General features: G+C 34.5%; 1 protein-coding gene across 1 annotated transcript in view; it reads right to left on the reverse strand.

Moving 5' to 3' along the window:
* Positions 1-17179, reverse strand: part of DOCK2 (dedicator of cytokinesis 2) — a 316322-nt gene that overhangs the window by 104039 nt on the left and 195104 nt on the right. Inside the window, exons 28-29 of the mRNA XM_087924559.1 lie at positions 2176-2274; positions 1600-1694 (exon numbers count right to left, since the gene is read on the reverse strand). Coding sequence (XP_087780685.1) covers positions 1600-1694; positions 2176-2274 — 194 coding nt within the window. The remainder of the gene's footprint in view (positions 1-1599; positions 1695-2175; positions 2275-17179) is intronic.

A 17179-nucleotide genomic window follows, 5' to 3' on the forward strand; every position in this document is an offset into this window, starting at 1 on the left:
TTCCAAGGCCACTGTAACTTTGATCTGCTGTGCCTACCTGTAAATTGTATGGAACGAAACAAGTAAATCCAAAGGGCTGATGGTTAAAAACTCATAAACCAGCTCAATTTTTTTATTGTCGGTTCTCACATACTCATTTTGCCTCTCTTATGAAAACAAAAAACAAAAACATATAATGCTTTGATAATTTGATCCAGACATTTTGCCAATCTGCAATCTTCCTTCAGTTCCAGACTTTTAAAGCTGATGCAAATCTCTTGTGTCCTAGCCCTCGAACCTTCATTTACTGTTTCAAAACTAGCTCTCTCTATTTGCAATTATGTTTGATCCCAAATGCAAGGGGGAATATGGAAAATAGCTTCATCTTAGTATGCAACTATATGAAACAGGAACTTGGCAAGGATATCTGTAGATTCAAGCAATGCAGCAATTCTGGTATGAAATATGATTTCAGATATACATTAAATATACCTGAAATGCACCATGGTTGAATAGATAAGCTATACTATAGTAATAAAAAAGGAGGAGAATTTAACACAAGAAGATAAAAAAACATTATCAATAGAGAGAGAGATAAAAGAGTTCTACTGCATATCCTATATGAGGTGAGAATTTTGGTCATAAATATATAAAAGTTCATCACAAACAAAATCCATTGTTTGTGTTATACATCTTCCCTTGGAAATTCCTATGGATGCAAACACTAACATGAAATCACAATCAGATTACAGATGGACAACTTCTATGTCACAGATCAGAATGTGGTCAAGAGTTTAACAAATAAAAAGAGATCCTTGGATTATGTGGGTCCATTTTTTCATAACTATAAAGTTTGGGGGTTGTTATGTTAATGCTAATAAGAGTCTTCCAGAACCTCAGACTTCACATTCTCTTTCTGAGTTTTCTTTTCACATTTTTTGCTGAACTACTGTAGGACCAAAGATCAACAATTTTGTCACAATTTGGCATATGAACTATGGTTCATTTTGGGGCTCCCGAATGCCAGAGACCTCAATTGGCTGCACACAGAGAAATCTCTTCCACAGAAAAGAACCCTGGACTCATATGACCACCAAGATATTTTAAAGGATCATGTACTAGCATCCATAATGTATATCTAATCTGAATTCTTAAATGGTCCAGTTTCTACTGACCTTTTTTCTAATGACTTACATAATTAAAAAGGTACAATGGGAAAAAACTTCCAAAAAACTTCAGTGGGGAAGAGCTAACTTGATCTTCTCATCTCTAATTAATAAAAATTGCATTAAAAAAACACAAAATCCAGCCTTCCTAAGACTCTGCAGTATAATTAAAGAATTAAAACAGGAGATAGGGTGTGTGTGTGTGTGTGTGTGTGTGAGAGAGAGAGAGAGAGAGAGAGAGAGAGAGAGATTGATTGTGATTTTTAATAGCAGGCATATACAACTTAAGAGCCAACAGTGTCCAATTTTACCTTCCAGGTAATGCAGCCACTCATTTATCATTCCCAATTGACATTTATTTAATCTTGGTGGGTTTTCAAAATTTCCTGGCTGCCAATGTTTAAAATTGTCTAGCAGGCTGCAAATCTTATAGTCCTCTATAGGTTTGTATTACCTGTTCTGCACCATGCTCATTGCTATCCAGTCCAAGGGGTAAACGTTTTTTCCAATCAGATCTTTAAACATTATGAAAGTTTCCATCAAAAAGTCCTAGTGGGGAAAATATGGATATATATCTTTTATATTTAAATATCATGCATTCTTCAATATAGAAAAGAAATCTTGTTCTCATCTTCAATGTAACTGGTATATATTGCTGACCCAATTATACAAAATGCCTAGTAATGACTTCAGCAATTGAGCAACAATTAGAAATTAGAATAGAAAAAATAAAATAAAATCAGTGCTAGCATTTTATAACAGTCTACCTCACCCCGTTTTTGCATGAAATTGCACGGACATGACAAAGCAACAAATGTACTGAACTTGAAAATTACCTTGTTGAAAAACAAATAAACTAATATTGACTCAAAATATTAGTTCATCCACATGATTTCTACTTTCGTTTTTAAGACCGAAACTTCAAAGGCAATCCTGTTATATAAACTAATATTCATTACTATATACACCAAAAAGACAACAGTCCTTTTTGTGATGAACGTGCTTGAGCCTGTTTCCCATGACCACTTACCACTAATTCTGAGCTCGTCTGAAAAGTTTCAATGTATGAGGAATAGTGCTGATCATTCATTTGGTCCAGGATTGCTGTCATGCAGGCCACAAAATGACTCTACAAAAGAAACAGATTAACCATGATGAAATGTATATTTACATCCAAATTTTAGGAGACAAAATAACACATTTATGTTATGCCCTAGTACCAACATCAACATCAACAAATATTTAACATTTCATATTCTTTAATTCAGGTTGTGTATAAGTTTTGTAAAATATTATCTTTTTAATATTGTAACCACCCAATTATTCCATGGTAAAATGGGTAGACAATAAATTTAGTAAACAAATAAGTAAAGTAAAATAAATAAAATCAAATAATAAAATAAAATAAACAAAGCCAAATACCTGATGGAAGAAAAATAATATTTCTGCTTATACTCTGTGAGCTGCAATTTTCAAAATTTACATTTCTCAAAATAAGTAGACTTGGACGTAAAAATGGGCAATGTTTTGCTACACAGATACAATGTCACAATCTGGTACATAGAAGTGTAACATTTTTTTAAAAAAAAAAGTTAAAAATACAATACATTTTCAAGAAATTTTGTAGAATTGTTCAAAAAACAAATAAATCCTGTGTTGAGAATGTTCAAATAATCATAAAAACATCAAGTCTATATTTTATTAAAAGGAGAGGAATTCTATTTGTGAAATCCTAATGTTGATTTCACTGGCCAAACAAAGCTGTATAAAAAAGATTGGAGAAAGCAAAGTGATTAAAAACCATCTTAAAATTAGCCAGGCTGTAACAGTGATAAAAATGTTCACCCTTTCAAAAAGTGGACTCAGTATTAGAACAAAAGAAAAAAAAAACTTCCTTTAGAATATTCATACATTTCTTACACATACACTTTTTTTACCAGATATCTTAATAATTTCCCCCAAAACATGACTTGTATTTGTAATATGGCCAGTGTGAGCTGTCAATTACATCCATTTGAATGTCCTCTGCCTGAGATGTTTGAAGTTCTTTTAACTGCAGCCCTAAGAAAATTTAACTCACAAGCTGACAAATGTATTCTTACTTTTCTAATTTATGGAATTATATCTGTCCTTAAAGCATCACGCTCTAATGAATGGTAGTAGATTAAATTTTCCTACGCTGAAATTGGCTGGCATTTAATGCTAAGTCAAGTGCCTTTCCGAAAGAATTTTTTTAAAAAAAATAGCTTTTCAAAAATTCAAAAAAAACATCAAAACAACCACATCATATATGCATGTCCACTACATGCAAGAAAATTGAAGTTAGAGATATCTGTCCATTAGACTGGCTTCATATTCAGAACGATTGCTCATTCTAATTGAAAATTGATATGTTAAACTAACTTGAGAAATCTGACCTCTCCTTCCTTAAATGTACATTTTGGACTTTTTAAAATTATTTAAAAAGAAATACAAGGTTGCTCATAAGTGTGTACATTGTACTTTAATATATCCAACCATTTTGTCTACTATAGTATTTAAAGCTTGAAATGAAGCTTCTTTAACTTCAGGTTGTAGCCACTAGAGGTCTTTTTTACTTTCATATGGTAGCTTCTATTCAGTTGGTGCTGCTTTTTTGTTTATTCCTACGTGAGCAGACCAGTATAGTTCTGGCATATAAACTGTGCAAATTATTACATAAATGATAACTTATTTCAGCTTTTGGAGTTACCTTTTCACTACTCAAAGCTTTGGTTATCTGTGAGGGTCTAAAAGAAGAGATTTGCAGCAGGTAATCCCAGATCTTTCAGGTAAGGCTTTCTGTAGCTTTTGTTACTAATGCTCTTCTCTTTAAGAAAAAAAGCTTATGTTTTACTTTTAAGAGGCATGCATTATATTTTACTTTTAAGGAACAGGCATTTCTGGATGGTATGGAGATGTTAGTATGTCAACTGCTTGCCAAACTAGAGTTAAAAATTGTAATTGTTTGAAGATCAGCTTTGCTATACAAATGCACTGATTGCCTCTATAAACAAAAAAGGAACTCTCATAAGTATAAACAGCAGAATCTTATACATTTAAGATTGCTCTTTTTATTTGATTTTTGAGCTGTTTGATCATGTTTGAAAGCTTTTCAAAATGTTCCTGCTTATCCTTCCTAAAATGATTTCTATTAATCCCTTGTGGCTTAAGCAGCATCTTTAGAAAGATACTGTTCAGCAAAATCAAAACTATTTTTATAATGAAAATCTCTCTGAAAAAAAAAAGGAAATTCTCAAAATCTGGCTATCTATGTACTGCAGCATTGTAAATGCACTGTTGTCCATCGTGTGTGCAGATTTACTAACTGCAAATGGGAACAGTGTGAACTAACAGATGATATGCTTTGTTTTATTAAAACAATTCAGCTGGCAATAGAGTTAAAATTATGGTTCTGCTATCCAGCTTTGGTGACTGGGTGCTCAAAATATAAATTAGTACATTGTCTTGCTGAAACATTTTATCATACCAATGCCATTCAGTAACTTCACTTTATAAGCAAATGACCCTTAATATTGCCATTAGCTGTCTTGTACTTAGTTCTGTAATCTACATCTCATTTTCATCCAATCAAGCTACATGACTGATATACAATTCAACTAGCACATTAAGAAATGGATGAAAGTGAGTAAGAGTAGTAGACTCAAGGTGTGTGTGAGCATCCAGCTAATCTTTAAAGCAACTCCCAATTTTTTAAAAATTATTTTTCAAGTTTTGATTTGATGTCTAAAATCTAGGATGAAGACACTTTTCCCAAATAGCCACTCACAGACTGTAATATGCACTCCGGTACATGTATAACATAAGAATGAGAACTTTGATGCCAGTTCCAAAATACCTAGCAGTTAAGGAAATATAGTAGTTTAAGCAGAATTTTGACATAGCAGTTCAGCTAGGCTTACTTCTTGAAGGCTGTATCACCATACAGATAGGTATGATTGAAACTAGGTCAAACATGTGTAAAAATAAGCATAACCATATGAAACATTAGACTGGTGCGGGAAATGTTTAATAGAATGTTAAGGAAGGAAGTATGAATCTATTGTCAATAGATGCAATCAATAATATACCCTAACCCTCTTATCATTGGACAGAGATAATAAATTGAAATATACTCTTACCTAAATTGGCTATTTAAAAATATGGGATATTGCCAGATTTTTGGGGGAGGGGAGAGAAGGTCAGGTGGGATGACAAAGTAGACATTACTGAATTTATCTGTCAGCAGCACACAAAAGTCAAAACAGCATGTCAAAGACAAATGAGATACTCTTTCAGTGACAAATGAGATACTCTTTCTTTGACAGCAAAGAAAGTATGATGGGATGATTGATTAGTCTTTAAAAAAAATAGTCATATTGTGCCAAGTAGCCTTACATTCCTACATTATGAAGCGTTAGCTAAAAAATAACATACTTTAGAATTTTAAAATATAAGATATAGGAAGTAAGGAGTTATCCATATCAAAGAATAACATGGGTTGATTATATACAGACTTGAGTAAAATTACAATTCCTTGGAATTTAATATGCGGTTCTAATATGTGGGAGAAGAAGAATAACAGTTTACAAAAAGAAATGGCAAACTTCAGTACCTAGCAACCAAAATCTCATCATACTTTATAACACCAGATGGTGACAGGTTGCCGTAGTAACTTCAAATAACAGCCACCAGCCACATAAATAAAGAAAAAACCCTAATAGAAAGAGGGAAAGAGTACAGGATGTGGATAGTGAAGCCATTTATTAACATTTATCTGATACTACTTTATCCTTTGATACTCTTAGACAATTGGGCACTCAAAATACAATGGATATCTTCTGCTTCTTCCCACTACACACACTACCTTATTAGCAGAAAGGGAGCAAACGGTGTTCTACTTTCCCAGTAGGGGACTAGATTTACAAAGATAGTTCTCAAAATGTAAATCCAACTTCAGACAACTGTGAATATAGAGCCAATCTCAGATATTCAATAGCTATCTTTCTTCAGATTCATACCTGTATTCAAGTAATAGGCAGAATTAACCTCTTGTTAGGATGTATAAGATACATTGAATCATAAGTACCAACCAACATGGTAAACAAAGAAAAAGAACTGCTAATTGCTTACTTAAGGTTAATGTAACTAAATTTAGAAGATTGTGTAAAATCAGCTTTTTTCAGTTGACCTGTTTAAGGGTATTGTGCAAGATCAGCCCTTCAGACAGAGAATGTCTCTGCACATATAGAAAGTACTTATGAAAATTATCAAAACAACTTTCTACAACAATCGTGAGGGTAGAAGGGAGAGAAAAAATTGTTCTATTAGTGAATGACAAAACTGTGAATGTTAATGAACAAGTCTAGAATATTGATGATTTAAGTAGTAACATACAATATGTAAAAACATCCCTAATAGAAATTAAATTGTCCTTAGAAAGAGGTGTGTAAATATTATGTATTAGCAATAAATAATGATTAAAAAAGAAGAAAAGAGGATTAAAAATAAAAGATAAAAAAGAGGGAAATTGTTTTGAATTGTTATTTTAAATTTGTTTTTAAGCAGCTGTTTTATTGTATGCTGCTCAGAATCGTGTTTGTGAGATATGTGGCTATGTAAATTTGATCTATAATATAAAATAAAAATAACATAGTTAAGGTACTGGATTACAAATCAAGAGATCATGAGTTCGAATTTTCCTTTAGGTGTGGAACACTCACAAACTCTCTCAGACTCTCCCCGCCCCCCGACTTCACAGGGTTGTTTCAGTGGAGAAATATGAAGAGTGAGCAGTATGTGCAGTGGCTTGAGTAGTACGCATGTATTAGCTAATATAAAAGTAAATCTACAAATAGACCCAGATAATGGCACTCTTTTTTTAAGTGTTCTTTGAAGAACTTGGTTTTCAGTGACTTCCAGAAAGAAATTAGCAAAGATAGATATTCAATCTCCAATATATGCTATTTCAGACAACCAAAGAAAGGGCAGAATTACCATTTCTCAACCCCCTTCACCACATAGAACTAAGAAACAAAGCATCTCCCTGGATGATCCAGTCAGAAAAATAAATTCCAGTTGAGTAAGTGTTCCCAAACATGCTATCTAAACACCAAACTGTCTAGAGCTTTACAGGTCAACATTAGGCCTTTGATTTGGACCTGGAAGCCCATTGAAAGCTAAAATGAGCCATGCACATTTGCTAAGTGATCCATATTTTGCACAAACTCCATTTTCTAAGTGGTCTTCAGAGAGAGCAGTTTTTCAACCCATGCTGGATTACTGTCATCACAACTGATATGTCAGCTGTTATATCAAAGGCTGTCCTGTTCACAACTTCTACCAGCCAATTCAACAATAGCCATGAGTCCAGGAAGACCGCCAAACCACAGACCTGCTTTCTCAGGAATAGTGTCTCTCTGTTAGAAACTACAGTAAAGCCTGCTGGAAGCCTTGATTCACAAAAAGCAACTTAGTCATGTTTCCCTACAGAGTCCTACAGGCTTTAGGCACTTGGACAAGACATTAGCAGCATCTCCATAGCAGCAGTACCTGGTGATATAAAGCTGAGTATCACTGTAACCTTGATGATATTACACCTTGAACTGATGGATGACCCAGGAGAATCTTATCAGTAATGAAAAAGTACAGGTCGGAATATTGAATCTTGGGATACCCCATGTGGAAACTATCAACAAGGGTCCCTTTTTCCCCCCTTCCAGAACCATTCATTAAGGAAAGAGGAATACTACTAAAATGTCTCTAATCTCCAGCATTTGCAATTGATAAAGAAGTTTATCCTCATTAATGAAAAGGTAAAGGTTTCCCCTGTCTGGTCGTGTCCGATTCTGAGACAGTGCTCATCTCCTTCAATTTCTTAGCTGAGGGAGCCAACATTGTCCAAAGACATTTCCATGATCATTTGGCCAGTATGACTATACGGAGAGGTGTACAGAAGATTGTTACCAATTGGTACTTATTTACCTACTCATATTTGCATGCTTTCCAATGGCTAGGTGGACAGGAGCTGGGGCAAGTAATGGAACTCACCCTGTTGCATGGTCCTTAGGTCTTGAACCTGGGCTGTCAATTTTCCAGATGACAAATTCAGTGCCTGAGCCATCATGACCCTGTCTTATCCTGATTAAAGTTATCAAATGTTAAGAGATCCTCAACTAGGTCTCAACAAAGGTAATTAATTAGAGTGTTCAGTGCCATCCCTATTCCATTCCCAAGTCCCATGAATCCTGAGTAAAAGTGGTCCAAATAAGCTATTTGTTCTTGAGCAATCTTTTATCATTATCTGAAGAAACCTTGTAAAAAAATAGAGATGGCAGTAGATATCTCAAGTAACCAGATCCAAAGAAGTCTTCCTAAGAAGAGGGCATTCCACAGCCTCATATAGTATAAAGTTCTAGCATCACCCATCTCTTAAAGTGAGGTGTTGATCATTTTGCCTCCTCCAGCCCCAGACAGTAGCCAGGATAGATGTAGGCCTAGCCCACAATGACCAAAATTCATCCTACAGAACACTGCATTTACTTCAGAGCCCGCAAAATGAATTGCAGATGATTATTATATACAAAACAGTGTGAAATCACAGCTGCAGTTCTTTCACTGGTGTTGCCTTACATGCACATTGAGTTCTTCCCAGAACCTATGATGTTATAATGTATCCATGTCCCCCAAGGCAGTGTACTAGGACCAACTCTTTTCATACTCTACATAAATGAACTCTGTAATCATATTAAGAGCAACTGCGTTCTCTTCACTGACAATGTAAAGCTATTCAACACCACAGACAATACTGCTACCCTTCAAAAAGACCTTAATTATGTATCAGAATGGTCAAACAAATGGCAACTTCAAATCTCAACAAATAAATGCTCTGTCTTACATATTGGCAAAAAAAATCAGAAAATAAAATACAGGCTGAATAGTCAAGACCTTGTTGATGATCAAAAACTCTGTCAAGGATCTTGGAGTACTCATCTCTAATGATTTAAGTGCTAGAGCCCACTGTAACTTCATAGCCAAAAAGGCATTAAGAGTTGTTAACCTAATCTTACCTAGCTTTTTCTCTAGTAATATTGCACTAATAACTAGAGCATACAAAACATTTGCTAGACCAATACTTGAATGCAGCTCATCAGTCTGGAACCCACATTACATATCTGATATTAACACAGTTGAAAAAGTCCAGAAATATTTCACAAGAAAAGTTCTCAACTCCTCTACTCATTGCAGAATACCTTATGCCACCAGACTTGAAATTCTAGACCTAGAAAACTAGAACTATGTCACCTTCAGTCTGATCTAAGTATAGTACATAAAATTATAACCTGTCAATGAATACTTCAGCTTCAACCATAACAACACAAGAGCACAAAATAGATACTAACTCAAGGTAAACTGCACCAAACTTGATTGCAGGAAATACGACTTCAGCAACATGGTCAATGTCTGGAATACTCTACCTGGCTCTGTGGTTTCTTCCCCAAACCTCCAAAACTTTAACCTTAGACTGTCTACTATTGACCTCACCCCTTTCCTAAGAGGTCTGTAGGGGGCATACATAAGCGCACCAATCTCCCTACCATCCCTGTCCTATTGTTTCTTTTATAACTATCCATAATTATGTTTTTACTTATACCTATATCTTGTAGGCAATTGACAAACTAAATAAAATAAAATAAATAAAAATAAAATAAATGTGTGGATTAAAGCAGTGTGGCCTTTTGAAATTGACAGAGTGTGGAATTTTGTTAATGTACAGATTTTCTAAGTACCATCCAATATTTTATGGTATTGATTACTAATAGGACTATAACAGATGGTTTATGCCATAATCTTCCAACTTCAATTTTCAGATCCTGATACTTTGAGATCTCCAATTATGTGTCTTCTATTTTACTGTCTCCTTGTATTGTTATTATTCATTAAAGTTACAGCTGCCAATTCTTCAGCTTTTATATGCTTCAACTTCTTCCCAAAAACCTAAGACATCATAATGAAATGTGATGTAACACTTACATATACGTTATGTGATATAATGTTGTTATGTTTTGCATATTCAGCCAGATATTTAAATTGGATTTGACATTTTTGTCAAATCCTTCCTTGTTATTTCATGATATAAAAGGTAGCATCACAAGATGTAAGTTGTTCCAAGTAAATCTGCATTTTGCAACTGATTGATGGTGAATTTTGTCAATGCCAATGCTGTTCAGTTGGTGCTCCAGATGTTTTGGAGTTGCAATCAAGGTGCCTTATCATTGGTAGTGTCTTTGCTTTATTTTGCTACAATTGTTCTGTTTCTATTTGCATGTCTTTGTATTTTTTTTCCAGTTCTTTCTCTTTTATTCTACTATCTCCAAATACTGCCACATCCACTATCCAGACTTTTTTGTCTTTCTTATCAACAGTTTTTCAGTCTTATCTTGAATTCTAAAGTCCCAGAACACTTTAGCTTCTTCATTCTCTATTACTTTGTCTCTTTTGAAGTCCTACTGATTCTTGCTTGCAGGCAAATAGTATTTCTTGCAGATATTCCAATGCACCATTGTTGCTACTTTGTTATGCCATTGTTTGTAGTCAGTTAGTATGTCATGTGGTTGTTTGCAGAAGCTAGTATTTTGTTTTTTAGTATTTATTTGATTTGCCAATCGCTTACAAGATACAGGTATAAGAATAAATATAGTTTTGAATACATGAGATAGATACTTATAAGAAAAATCAAAAACAATAGGACAGGGATGGTAGGCACGTTGGTGTGCTTATGCACGCCCCCTACAGGCCTCTTAGGAAGGGGGTGAGGTCAATAGTAGACAGTCTAAGGTTAAAGTTTTTGGGGTTTGGGGAAGAAACCACAGAGTCAGGTAGAGTATTCCTCTGTTTCTTCAGCTTCTTGCAGAGATGTCATTTGTTGTCTGTTGCTGTCTTCTCAATTCTGGATTTGTATACATTTGTTCTTAAGACGTTTCTTGTGCAGCCAGTCCCTCTGTCTTTTTCTTCAATTTTTCTTTTCATTGCCAGGTCATGTTGTTATCTTCTTTGCCTGCTATTTTTATACACTGGCCATGTAATAATTTGTCTTGCCATGTCTCTTTTCTATTCTTTATTTGTTTTTTCTTGTAGACCAGTTTTGTCTCTCCATTACTCAGTAAACTTTCCTGATACAGTAGCTTTAGTGCATCTTCTTCAATGTCCTTCAAATATTATTGCAATGCCCTTTTTATTTTTTCAACTGTGTCATGTAGTTCCATATTTATCTATTTTCCTTGGCAAGTAGAGTCTGTCACCATTGCAGACCTGGATGAAGGGCACAATTCTATGTCATTATTTTAATCCAGCCTTTTATATATTTTCCAGATAACCAGTTACCTTAAACTTCATGCAGAGTCTCCACTTGGTAAATCCTAATTCTTTAACTACATAGCACTGTGAAAATGATTCATGTAAAAACCTCTACAGTTGTTTCACTGCATGGAGGCCTTTCCTCCCTACCTTCAGAACAACGTTATGACCAATACCACTATTCTGATTAATTCCCTTATCTATTAATTAATTCTTGGTAGTATTTTGGATAGTCACAGTTGAGTTTCCTAAGATTACCAGATTCCAGTCCAGTGCAGTAACCTCTTACTGCAGCTTCCCACAATTGGGCATGCCAGGTACATTGTATGGGCTTTTTCTATACAAAGTTCAACTAGTGCAAAACAGCCCATAAACAGATCCTCACAGAGTTCCCTGGGTAGGAAATATGGCAGCAGCATCTACCCACAGCTTACCTCTTACCAACCATCATATTTTGAAGGACCTTTAAAATGCTATAAGGTTAAGAGAGCTTGAGTAAATAATTTTCAATTTAGCATACAATTCTGAAATTATACTTGATAAAACTTTTCTGTTTGCTATTTATGCTATATAATTAGTTACTACCCTTTAAAAAAGTCCTATACAAATGAGCTCTGAGTATTTCTCACCCAACACTATTAAAATCTGATCCAAGGTTATTAAGTAACTAAGTGAACCAGTATGGGAGTTAAGAAAACTGAAAACAGGAAGTTAATAGATTAATTCTCCATTTATTATAGATTTATGCAACGTTGATAATCACAATTATATATTCCCATTAATTCCTTAATCATTCTTATTATTATCAAACAAAAATAAATTAACACCTTTAACACAATTCTATACATGTCTACTCAGAAATATCCTTTGGAAATTAGTCACATGTAATTTTTCCAAAGTATCTATAAGCTTATTGCACAATTCATCGAAGGATATCATTTAATATACTTTTTGGTGAATATGGAGAATCCTATTCCCCAATAATGGATTTATAAGAGCATGTTGTTAATCAGACATCAACATTGCTTCAAATGAAACTAGGTATCTTGTTGTTCTTGGCATTTGTCTCATTTAGTTGCAGCATACACTTGTTTTTGCACTATGCTCACCCAGTTCTTATAGTAAAGTTAATCAATCAATCCATGATGTGATGAGGGGTCTTGTTTTTCAACCAACTTCTCCCAGAGCCTGACACTGACTAGACTGAATCAATCAGAGGTGGTATTCAGCAGGTTCTGACCAGTTCTGGAGAACCAGTAGCGGAAATTTTGAGTAGTTTGGAGAACCGGCAAATACCATCTCTGAGTGGAGATTTTACAGTATCCTTCCCCTGCCAGCCCCACCAAGCCACGCCCATAGAACCGGTAGTAAAAAAAATTGAATCCCACCATTGGAGTCAATGTTTCCTCCAATCTAATTCAGAACTTTAACTGCTATACATTTGATTTGCTAACAGAAGAAGAAAACTATTTTTACTCTATGTTGTGGCTTTTATTCTATAATCATATTCTCTCCCTCCCTCTTCCTTCCCTCCCCCTTTCCCTCTCCTTCTCCCCCCCCCCTCTCATTTTATAGTTTGCTAGAGTGAATTGTACAAAAGGGTAAAGAGTAGCAGAGATTGTTCAATATATGTATCTGATGAATTTTAGTTTAGGAAAAGACAGTAATTTTAGAATTATTATTTAATTCTTTGGGTGTAAAGGTAATCCTCAACTTACGACCACAATGGATGTTGCTAAGTGAGACATTTGTTAAGTGAGTTTTGCCCAGGGGTGCGATTCAAAATTTTTAACAACCGGTTCTGTGGGCATGGTTTGGTGTTATTGGCTGGGTGTGGCCAACTCAATATCACTCACATCAAAGCACGCATCTCCTCAACTGGCGTCTCATGACTGTGGGGTTGTTGCAACAGTTGTAAGTGTGAAAAATGGTCATAAGTCACTTTTTTCAGTGCCATTGTAACTTTGAATGGTCACTCCACACAAGCAAAAGAGGGGAAAAACAACTCCAGAGAAGTTCCAGAGACAGAAAGTCTAGTCCTGCCAAGAATGTAATAAGGGTTAACGGAGAGGCAGTTTCTATAAGCAACACCAGAATGTTTCTTTCCTGCCTTCCTTACAGGATTAGGCCAGTAATTTCTTCTAACAACCAGTTCTTTGAATTGCTTAGAATGTTAACAACCGGTTCTAGCGAATAGGTGCAAACTGGTAGAATCCCACCCCTGGTTTTGCCCCATTTCACAACCTTGCTTGTTTCAGTTGTTAATTGAATCACTGCAGTTGTTAAGTTAGTAACATGGTTGTTAGTTTCTCAATTGACTTGGCTTGTCAAAAGGTCACAAAAGGAATCACATGACCCTGGAACACTGCAACAGTCATTCATTTGAATGAGTTGCCAAGTATTTGAATTTTGATCATGTGACCATGGGGATGCTGCAATGATCCTAAATGTAAAAAAAAAGTCACTTTTTCAGTTTTAACTTTGAACAGTCACTAAATGAACTGTTGTAAGTTGTGGACTATCTGTATTAGCAGACTCTTAAAATCCTGTCCACAATTTTCACTGCCCCTATTTAAAATCAAGATAGCCAAATTGGAACTGTTCTGAATCTTTCTCATGGTTTTTACTTTCTTAGTAATCATGTCATGTTCTCAATGCCAAAGCTAAATTCCTGTACAGCAACAATTTCCCTTTTGGTTCATTTTTTGATGTACTATATAGGGAAATCTTATTTTGAGTAGGATTTAAGAGTACAACATCTACCTGCTAGATTTAATCAATGGAAAATGCAAGATATATAATTTAAAACAAATATGAGCAGGGAGTAGTAGCAGTTGTATTTGGAAAAGAAGTTAGAGATTACCAAAGCAGGCATTTCTTTCTTTTATAATCTATCTTCAAAATAACTAAAACATTATTCCTTTCTAATTTTTATTTGTGTTAGGAGCAACCCATTGTTAGGTGTCAGTTCTTGCTCATCACAATGAATTTCATTCTCTCAGTCCTTCGGTGATCTTTGAATTTTTTTTATCATAAATTACTCCTTTCCCCAGCCTGAATGTCTTCTGGGTAGAAAGGCAGGATATAAATAGAATTAATTAATTAATCCTACTGCTTTCCCTACATGTTTTTTTTAAACTACTTACTGAAGTATTTGTTAGAGAAGAGTTTTCACTTGTAGCAAGAAAGCAGTTATCGGCTTTTTTAAAAAAATCTTTGATACAATATTTATATATATGTGTTTTAGGATAATGGCTTACATGCATATAAAAAAACCTGTAAATATAATTTCAAATTCTAGGTGGAATACATCAATATTTAAAAAGAAAATACGTAAAAGGATACACTATAAAACTAAAAAAATGAAGCACAATTAACACATCTTGAAGATTGAATATAGCAAATAGTCCAGAGCAGAACAGAATAATCTATCATCTTGGCCCAATGCATGGACCAGATCTTTGTCATTCTATAAAAGGATTAGTACATAATAAGCAAAGCAACAGAGAAGACATATCTACTAGGTCCCATAAGATAACATTGCTTCTTAGAGCTTCCCCACAATGCAACTTCATGGAACAGCAAAACATGATTTTAAAACATACATTTCTATGTTAGTGTTAAGAGAATAGTGAAGCAAGGAAAAAAGAGTTGAGAATGGGGCTGTCCCCTGTCCCTCTCCCTCTCCCTTTAGGACAAGGGTCTTTAAACTTGGCAAGTTTAACACTTGTGGACTTCAACTCTCAGAATATCTGAGCTAAAATGACTGAAGGAGGAATTCAGAGAGTTGAAGTCGACAAGTCTTAAAGCTATCAAGTTTCAAGACCCTGCTTTAGGGATTCTTTCCAAATGGAAGCTGTACAAAAAGATGAATTTGTGGTTGCTCTTATATAGTTGGTGCACATGCTTATGGCAAGCATTCAAAAGAGGTTTTCATAATGTGGATGCAAACAAACCATGTGGTCTAACTTCCCATTTAAAGCTGCTACAACTAATTGATCAACTCTCTTTTGGAAGCTTTTTGAGAAATGAAAGTATGACTCTATCTGACAAATGGTTGTCTTTACTCTTAAAATATTTTCTTGATAATTTTATGGTACATTTTACATGGTAAAGTTCTTAAACTTTCAGTTCATTGGCTCCCATCTATTTAAAATCCTTTTGTGTTTAGCTCACACTGTTACATTATTTTATTTTAATTTTTTATTTTATTTTATTCTAACATAAGTGTATATAATTGCAATGTTTTATATGCTTTAACTTGCAGCAGTAGTTTGGTCACTTTGTGTTCCACCCAAGTACTCTTGTGAGTGGAGGTCTAAAAATTAAAAAAAAAAAGTGATAAACCCTCAAAACTGGAGCAAGGAATTGGCTCAATCACCTGCCTAAAACTAGGTCTCAAGTCTCAAATGACAATCAAAAGTATTCCAGTGGCCCTCCTTTCTTAAGAATGAATGAATGATTTAATAATTGGTTTTTGTTTGTTTTAGAGAGAAATAATACTCCAGAAAGGCATAATTTCCAAATTAAAACTTTGGAATCCAATCTTTAATTTCAAATTTAGTGGATTATACCAGTGCTGGGATTCAAATTTTTTTACTACCAGTTCTATGGGCGTGGCTTGGTGGGCGTGGCAGGGGAAGGCTACTGTAAAATCTCTAGTCAGAGGTGATATTTGTCAGTTCTCCAAACAACTCAAAATTTCCACTACCGGTTCTCCAGAACTGGTCAGAACCTGCTGAATTCCACCTCTGAGACGCATGCCAATTGTCTATCAGTATGCTTCATTTACTAGAATTCATCACTAAGTGAAAGAGCTTCCCAAATGCCCTTTTTCCTCAGAGAATATTCAGGAGTAATAGCCTTCCTATCTTCTTATCCCTCAGCAAGATCAGATGTAATAATCATATTAAAACATTCAGGAATGTGTCATAGTATCCATGGAATCATAATCATTTTAATTAATCCTCATCGTTCTGCAGAAAGAGATCTATAGTCACTTCACGTTTCCCCACAAAGATCATGGAACAGTCCACAACAAAATTAATCTATCATCAATTCACTTTTATCTTAGAGAAAGAAAACAGTTGAAAGGATTTGAGTGGGCAGCCTGAATATAATGAATCTTAAGATTCTACAAGGACTGCTTCTATGAAATTGGCATAGACAATTGACATTTAGGCAGACAGTACACAACACAAATAATCTGTTTAACCTATATGACCTATAGCTTTTCATTTATTATATTAACCACAGTAATATCTTTTCAAGAATAAAACTATTAGAATAAAATAAGTGAAAAGCTATTTTCTCGATGTTTACTTATGGATAGTTTATATAAGATTATGCATATGTTGGTATAATTGGACCTTTCTTCAAACAGAATTATAGTCTTAATCCTAAATATGTGTGCATAGGATTATTATTGCAAATATATAATTATAATTAAAACCTCATTAACTCAATGGACTAGTTCCTATTGCAACCAGAATTGCTTGTTTCTTTGTCAGATGTTTTCCTTGCTTGTTTATATCAGAAGAGAAACTCATTTCCCCATCTATTTATTTTAATATTAAGATCTATATATCTTTCCATAAATTGCATATACAAGTCAGCTAGAAATTACTGAAAAAACACTGAGGACAATGCGCAAATAGATT

This window comes from Pseudonaja textilis, chromosome 2 (genome assembly GCF_049901715.1).
Source record: "Pseudonaja textilis isolate UNSWEBS1 chromosome 2, rPseTex1.2, whole genome shotgun sequence".
NCBI classification, from domain to species: Eukaryota; Metazoa; Chordata; class Lepidosauria; order Squamata; family Elapidae; genus Pseudonaja; species Pseudonaja textilis.